General features: G+C 39.8%; 1 protein-coding gene across 1 annotated transcript in view; it reads right to left on the bottom strand.

Moving 5' to 3' along the window:
* bin3 (bridging integrator 3) overlaps positions 1 to 9,047 on the bottom strand; it is a 38,867-nt gene that overhangs the window by 5,859 nt on the left and 23,961 nt on the right. The window contains exons 7-8 of the mRNA XM_060880665.1: positions 2,048 to 2,189; positions 119 to 253 (exon numbers count right to left, since the gene is read on the bottom strand). Of these exons, the coding sequence (XP_060736648.1) occupies positions 119 to 253; positions 2,048 to 2,189 (277 nt within the window). The remainder of the gene's footprint in view (positions 1 to 118; positions 254 to 2,047; positions 2,190 to 9,047) is intronic.

Here is a 9,047-nt window from a genome sequence, read left to right as displayed (position 1 = left end):
TTATTAAAAGTTAAAGCTTAAAAAAAAAGTTAAAAAGGAGTTGAGATTAGCTGGTGTGTGTGTGTGTGTGTGTGTGTGTGTGTGTGTGTGTGTGTGTGTGTGTGTGTGTAAAACTCACCTGGGCTCGGATAAGTGCCTCGAAGCTCGGCTGAAAGTAGTCGATGCGGCTGTTGTAAAATTTGGGCATCTCTTCCAACAGTTGCTTATTCTTGGCTTCGAAATCCTCCCTGACCGGCCTCAACTCTTCCTTTGCCTAAAAGACACACACACACACACACACACACACACACACACACACACACACACACACACACACACACACACGCACACTCTTTACCCTACTATAGAAAGACAGGCAGATTTTTGCGGGAATTCTGAAGTGGTTTGTCACTAGAATAACATTGCTGAACTGGATTCAATGACACAGAGTAGGAAGTGGAGGTGGTAAAAATGAGAGAAAACGAGTGATGCAACGATGTAGTGGTGAGAGCAGAGATGGATAGAGTGAGAAGAACGTGTCTCATAATAGTGAAGCTTTTTTTTTTTCCTTCTTCTTTCTCCTTTATGGCGCAGGAGAGAAAACATTACTGGAAGCGAGAAACACAAACACACACGGAGTATTTAATCAGAAGCTTGTTTAGTGTTACTCTACGGCCCTGATGAAGCCTGGTTTCTCCGTGTGTGTAGGTGGTCAACTCGTATATTTTCTGCACCTAAGCCTTTTGTGTGTGTGTGTGTTGACACACTATTGAGTGTATACATATACATAGAGTGACCTCGCGGCACCCGACTCGGTGAGCAAACACTCGTTCGCTACTACAGTGTCTCAGAGTTAGCGTTCACTCGCGCGCGCACACACACACACACGCTCTAAACCTAATTATCTGGTTCTGAGCGTGCGCTGGAGCCTCTAAAGTGCAGCAGCGGAGTTGAGAAGCTGCTTCTCTTGCGTGGGTGCTCGAATGCATCCATGTGCTCTATTTCTGTAAAGGCTCCAGTCAGCACTTGTTACTCTGCGCTCTGAAAAACACCGGCGGCGAAGCAGAGCACAGCGCAGCACAGCAAAGAGACTGGGATCGGGCTCTAGAGCCACGACGGGGCAGAACACGCATCGTGCCCTGTTCTATAGGCCGACCGATACGGCTGGATCGGGATAACATCTACGAAGAAATGAGTGCGAACCAGCAGACGGACCTATAGAGGAAAATATGAACTTTTCGACCGAGCAGAAAAGACACAGGCCTCAAGCATGAGTTTAAATTCAAAGAGACACAAATACTAAACGACTGGTCCTGATTAATTACAAACATATTTTTAAAGAGGAAAAAAAATAAGGCAAGACTAAATAGTATGATCGAATTATTATTGATTTTCTACCTGTGTGTGTGTGTGTGAGAGAGAGAAACAAAGAACCGAGATTTTGTATTAATTCAACACACATCCAAATGGTTTTATATACATATATATATATATATATATATATATATATATATATATATATATATATATATAATTAGGGATAAAAATGAATTTAATTGTAAACTTTTTTATATTTCTGTATAAAAGCTGCATGAATGGTCATGGTGTGGGCCGACGTTCCTTCGGTTCCTCGCTCAGAACTACCAGGTGCCTCATGCGGATGTTACAGTTGCTACTCCACCAACTCCCACAATGATTAGTGCTTTATTTTAATTTGTGTTTAACTGGTTAATTGTAGGTTAAACACTTTGTGGACCTGTGACGGAGACAGTCTACAATCGGCACGAGTGGCAGGCATGAAGCTAGGGCAGGTGTTTTCATTCCGCTCGAGCAGAAGCCACGTCTGATTTCACCTTTTTAATCAGACGATCTTGGCTTTCAACAGACTCGGGTGTGGCTTCGACTCGGTAGAATGAAAGGAATGAAAAGCTGCACCCATGCCGGCCCTTTGCAGATAAGATCGGACACCCCTCTGAACTCCGGAGAGCTGCGCCACCAAAAGTGACACTGCGGTCATTCTTGAACTAAGCTGTTTGTGGTGTAGCAGTGAAGTGGAAGCTGGTTGTACCTGATGGAGTTTGACCATCATGGGTCCGGTCTTCTCCTTTTCCTCATATTTCTCCACTTTTGCCTGCAGTCTCTTATAATCCTGCAAGGCTTGCTCTCTCCGTTTCACCGCCATGTTCAGACTGGGGAACACACTGCTGTACCTGATACACACACAATGAACAAAATGTTGGAAACACACACACACACAATTACAGTAACGAACATCTCCTTCCAGTTGGTTCCTCGGTGGTAATGTTTTCCAGCTTGTCTATTGATTTCCGTCACGATGAGCCGTACAGCGATCGTGTCAGAGATCGATCGCCTAATCGTCAAAAGTCAAGCTCTCGCATAAAGACGCTCTGTAACGTCCGGACACCGCCGACCTTATTTCAACGTCCTCGCCTAGTTAAAGCGAAGAAACGACTCTATTAATTGTATCTTAACCAAAAGAAAACGAGTGAAAATGCTGCTATCGGGATACTAAAAATAGAATGGGGGGGGGAAGAAAAGAAAAAAAAAAAAAATAACTTCGGTCTGTAACTTAGCAACAGGAACGGGTGGTTTGGTTCGAGGCCTGACTGTGCTCCTGCTTAGCACTGCCAAGAACCGTCAGGGAAGCAGCACAAACACGTGAGATTCTTTCAGGCCAAAAACACAACTGAACAACTAGAGAAAATAGCGTTTCTATTATTTTTGCAAAGGAAACCAACAGGAACGATATGAATGGACAGTGAGGGCTAGTTCGGGGTTGAGGGTCTTTATACATCTGTAATTTACAACACCACATGAATAAGCAGGTCCCTAATGGAAACATTGATGATGTATATTTGTGTTTGTTTAAAGTTTGAACGTCACTCCAGCATTATTTCGGGACTCGTCATACAGTTGTAATGACAGCGAAATTTGGCTGCTCAGCACTCGCGTTAACTCGGAGTCGTGGGCGACACAAGGAGGACGGACGTGGAGGTTTTTTTCTTTTTAAATGGATGAATGATAGCTTAAAGGTTTTAGTGGTTTTAACCACAAACCAAAAAGGAGGGATTGTAGTGTAAACAGAGCACATAGTTATGACATCAGAAACAGTAACAATGCTCACCTAGAGGCAGAGAGAGAGAGAGAGAGAGAGAGAGAGAGAGAGAGAGAGAGAGAGAGAGAGAGAGAGAGAGAGAAAGAGAGAGAGAGAGAGAGAGAGAGAGAGAGAGAGAGAGAGAGAGAGAGAGAGAGATGGCCCCACTATGCTGGGTTTTGTTAAGACAAGCCCCAAATTGTTTCCAACAGGAACTAAAACAGGGAGCGGCACAATATCACGCAGAACACGTCACCATCAACCCACACACTCCCTTCAACACTACATCACCTTGGCCCACTTACCCCACTGTTTAGCCATTTCGGGGGGATAAAGAGTCTCTCTCTCTCTGCATCTATCTGTATTGATAAAAAGTCTCTCTCTCTCTCTCTCTCTCTAATTACAGATAGATACAGAGAGAGAGAGACTGTTTCATTATAGATAGATAGAGAGAGAGAGACTGTTTCATTATAGATAGATACAGAGAGAGAGACTGTTTCATTATAGATAGATACAGAGAGACTGTTTCATTATAGATAGATAGAGAGAGAGAGACTGTTTCATTATAGATAGATACAGAGATAGAGACTTTTTCATTATAGATAGATACAGAGAGAGACTGTTTCATTATAGATAGATACAGAGATAGAGACTTTTTCATTATAGATAGATACAGAGAGAGACTGTTTCATTATAGATAGATACAGAGACTTTCATTATAGATAGATACAGAGAGAGAGAGAGAGACTGTTTCATTATAGATAGATACAGAGAGAGACTGTTTCATTATAGATAGATACAGAGATAGAGAAAGACTGTTTCATTATAGATAGATACAGAGAGAGAGAGAGAGAGAGAGAGACTGTTTCATTATAGATAGATACAGAGAGACTGTTTCATTATAGATAGATACAGAGAGAGAGACTGTTTCATTATAGATAGATACAGAGAGAGACTGTTTCATTATAGATAGATACAGAGAGAGAGAGAGAGAGAGAGAGAGAGAGAGAGAGATACAGAGAGAGAGACTGTTTCATTATAGATAGATACAGAGAGAGAGAGAGAGAGAGAGAGAGAGAGAGAGAGAGAGAGAGAGACTGTTTCATTATAGAGAGATACAGAGAGAGAGACTGTTTCATTATAGATAGATACAGAGAGACTATTTCATTATAGATAGATACAGAGAGAAAGACTTTTTCATTATAGATAGATACAGAGAGAGAGACTGTTTCATTATAGATAGATACAGAGAGAGAGAGAGAGAGAGAGAGAGAGAGAGAGAGAGACTGTTTCATTATAGATAGATACAGAGAGAGAGACTGTTTCATTATAGATAGATACAGAGAGAGACTGTTTCATTATAGATAGATACAGAGAGACTTTTTCATTATAGATAGATACAGAGAGAGACTGTTTCATTATAGATAGATACAGAGAGAGACTGTTTCATTATAGATAGATACAGAGACTTTCATTATAGATAGATACAGAGAGAGAGAGAGACTGTTTCATTATAGATAGATACAGAGAGAGAGACTGTTTCATTATAGATAGATACAGAGAGAGACTGTTTCATTATAGATAGATACAGAGAGAGACTGTTTCTCTCTCTGTATCTATCTATAATGATAAACAGTCTCTCGCTGTATCTATCTGTAATTAGAGAGAAAGAAAGACTGTTTATCAATACAGATAGATGCAGAGAGAGACTGTTTCATTATATAGATGCAGAGAGAGACTGTTTCATTATAGATAGATACAGAGAGAGAGAGACTATTTCATTATAGATAGATACAGAGAGAGACTTTCATTATAGATAGATACAGAGAGAGAGACTCTTTATCTATCTGTATTGATAAACAGTCTCTCTCTGTCTATTTATAATGGAACAGTCTCTCTGTATCTATCTATAATGAATATATATAATAGAGCACAGTAAGAGATATATACGGAGAATGTTGATGACATTAATAAGTAAACAAATGAAGGATTAAGTCTTGAGTGAGTTTTTTATAAGCACAGCTTTTACTCTCATCATTTATGGTATTTTCTTGAATTGGGTTTCTCAAAGCCTCCACTGCATCACTTAATGTCCTGATCGCTAAACATCGTGTGATTACTCTGTAATTATTCAGTGAAATGTCTGTCACTTAATAGTTAAACTAAAATCAGCGCTTAAGACAATTAAGACAATTTATTAATTATTGCTAATTAAGCCCTGACAGTAGTGTTACTACAGCCTTCTTCTTCTCCTTATTACTAGTATTGCTGTAAATATCACCTAGCTGGAATTAGAAGCACCACTTACAGAAATAATAAATGTGGCTTTTACACTTGACCACAATAACATGCTTTTTTTCCCTCCTACCAAATAAACGTGACTTGCTGCATGTGCGAGTTGCCGGATGCCAGAAAATTACATAAGGACGTTAACACGGAGAAACACAAACACGACGCCGTTAGAAACCTGGTCCGCACTAAACCGAATATACCTTTAGTTTTCATGCTTTGGTCCTTTTCTCAAAATGTTTCCCGTCCACATCGAAACGCAATTATGTCACATGCTGAGTGTCTGAGCCATGACCTTTATGCCATTTCCACCATGAACATGAACCATGCTTTCTTCCACACCGCACCTTATACAGAACGCCAGAGATACGACACCGTAACGTCACCTTGGCCTGAAATTCACATCTGTTGCGTTGCTCTGTTGGTCCAAATCTCTCCCACCGAGTTAAACTGAATTTGAAGTCCAGATTCTTCTGGTGCAACATTTTGATGTGGTGGTAAATCGTATGGTGAACGAAAGAGAACAAGCTCAGAGGTATCAGGTCTTGAACAAATATTAATGTTCATACGTTTGTGGGTCAGACGGTTCACAGGTCCTTTATTTAATAAATAATACTGTTATTACTCAAGTGGCCATAAACTGGAACTGTACAAAGTGCTAACAGAGACTCGGAGGAGAAGGAATCAAGCTGCCAGATGCTCGGTGGGAGATGCAGAACGACTGGGTTGCCAGATTGGGGTTATTTAAAAAGTACTCTGTAGTCACCAAGTTCTTGGTTCATAGCAAACAAAATAAAAAAAAAAGAAATAAATACAAAATAATTAATGATCTAACAGCTTCTAGCACAAGTTTAATCGACTTTCGATTAAATTTGTTTTGAAGCCGTCTTTACTAAACGTCTTCCTGCCCCACCAAAATCTAAGAGCCACAGCTGTGTGTGTTTTTGTTTGACATGTGACCTGATGGTGTGGTGTAATAAACTTCCCAGTTTATTACTGTTTAATGGGTAATTGAGCTGTGGATGTGTAGACTGGGCTGGGGCACTTTTCTGCTGGTGTTTCTTGGTCATCGTCTTTAGACGTATTTTGCTGCTGTTTTTTTTTTTTTTTTTTTTTTAGGGAAAAGACAACAAGCTGGGCTAGACTGGTTCAACCCGACGAGGGCATGGCCTGTCTGACTCACACACAAACACACACACACACACGCACGCACAGGATTGGGCTTAACATATAATGAAATGTCCTGCTTCTCTTTCGATGTTTCCCTAGACATCCCTAGTTGGTTCAGCAACACACACACACACAGACACACACACACAGACAGACACACACACCGATCAAATGTATAATTTTACACTGACTGAGGGTGTGGTGGCTGTTCAGTGTAGATTGAAATAGCAGCTGAGTAAAGGACAACATCAGGGCACAAACATGAACACGCATACACACACACACACGTTTGTGAGACACTTGAATTGCCTTGTGTGTATTTTCATAGCTAGGGCTGGGTATAAAAATCTGTATATAGTCTGGCTGTTCTACATAAAATCGGTAGAAGAAAACACTTCCTGGTGCAATAAATGCCTTAATCTGGTGTTTGCGAAGTCGGATAATAGATCAGATCTTATAGAACATTTTATTAAACGCTGGCTTCATTACAGTAACCTGCGCCCTCTGTAGCCTCAAATCCCTTTTCACAGCTGACAGGAACGGGACCTGACATGGGTTATTGTCCCTCTGCCTCACGCTTTGTTGTTGTTGAATGTAAAGAGTCGTTACGGGAGCATCATGTCAGCTTGAACCCGTACAGACATCTTTCTCACCTAAAAGATGTTTCCTATCATGAACGTGATGCTGTTTTCCAGTGTAAACTCTACAGACTGCTGGGTCTAAGAACATTCCACAGTCACCGAGAACCCAACCATTCCCAGATCAGATGTTTGACATGAACATGAACTGATGCTCTTGACCTGTAAGTGCCTGATTTTATTTTATACGCTTCACTGCTGCCACACGATTGGCTCACTGTGTAACTGCATGAAGGTCCGAATGTACAGTTGCCCCAAACCCTGGAAAGTCTGGACAAAGTGACCACTAGAGTGAGAGGCAGGAAATGAGCAGGAGGGACGTTTCATCCACTTATAAGGATCAGCGACATCGAAACGTCCGCAGTTCTTCGGTTTCTAAAACAAAATGTCATGAGGTGTTTGAGTCTTTTCCTCAATTTGGAATTTTGATGAATTTGCAGTTTGTTTGTGGCTCCGAAAGTGAAACTGATTGTTCAAATTTATTTGGCAAAATACCGCGCCTCGATAACGACAGCGTGATAAAGGTTAAGACGACGACGACGTTACAACTTCAAGAAATAAACGACAAAATAAATACATAAATAAATAAATAAATAAATCACTGGCTTTTAAAACGAAGCTGGATCCGACTCACCCCCGCCCTTCTGGAGCGCACATTTCTTTGCTTCTGCTCCTTTTTTTATTCTCATCCTCGCCCATGATTTAATCACCCATGGGACTTTACTCACTATTTTAAAGGCAGAAAGGATTGTTTCAGGAAACAGTGAGCACGCAGAGCAGGGCGAGTTCTACCTCAGCTCTTGGGTATGAGCTGAAAATGGTAGCTTTTTTTCTACTACTGTTTACAAAACCATGTTTGTGTAACATTGTCGCCTGCAGACGCTTTGCTATCGGCCTCTAATTAATCGCTCCGTGTTTACCTTAGAAAATGATCAGAAGTCTACACATCAACATCTTCTATTGTTTGGCATTTAAAGTATTTTTGCACCTCTGTGAACTTGGGGGATAAAAAAAAAATAATAATAATAATAATTGAAAAAAAAAATAAATAAATAAATCGCATTTATTGTCGTTACGTTTTTCCCCAAAGTTCTAAGTTGAAGTAATTTCATTTAAACCGTGGGTTTATACGGTGCTCGTAGGTTATGGTTTCTATAGCAACAGTGACTTATCGCGCAATCTAAAGGTGGTAATTAACTAATAAGATAATATATAAATATATTCTTTAGGACAAACTAACACTAATAAATGAATACTAAAAAGAAATAGCATTGTTGATTTTTTTTTTTCTCTAAAAAATATATTAATTAATTAATTAATTAATTTAATGGAAGAAGTGTCGTGTCCTGGGCTGCACTTTTTTGCACAATAACATATTAGGTGTTTTTAACGTTTTTTATTTATTTTTAAGGAAAATGTTAAAGAGTGATTACAGTGTCGTTGCATAAAACAAAGAACAAAACCATTCTGATAAGACGGGACAAAGGTATAGGTGTGTGTGTGTGCACGTGTGTGTGTGTGTGTGTGTGTACTGGCAGGTGTAATAAAGTGTTATCACAATCCTGTCTCATTATCAGTCATGTAATCAGCATCTATGATTTAAATATACAATTAAATCTAAAACGAATGAGCCGCGAAAAAAAAAATAAATAAAAAAAGAGAGAGAGACAGAGAGAGAGAGAGATTTGCAAACAGGAAGATGAAATGTCAGGCTTTGACATTTCTCCAGTGCTGCAGGATTACAGAATTTCAATCTGGTGAAGAGCCGATATTTATTACGTTGTGAAAAAAGTCTCATTATTTTAAATCAGCCCTAAACCTTCAACTACTATAATGTCCATTTTAAACGAACGCAA

Source organism: Tachysurus vachellii, chromosome 11 (genome assembly GCF_030014155.1).
Source record: "Tachysurus vachellii isolate PV-2020 chromosome 11, HZAU_Pvac_v1, whole genome shotgun sequence".
Lineage (NCBI taxonomy): Eukaryota > Metazoa > Chordata > Actinopteri > Siluriformes > Bagridae > Tachysurus > Tachysurus vachellii.
This window is presented reverse-complemented; position numbering and strand designations above follow the sequence as displayed.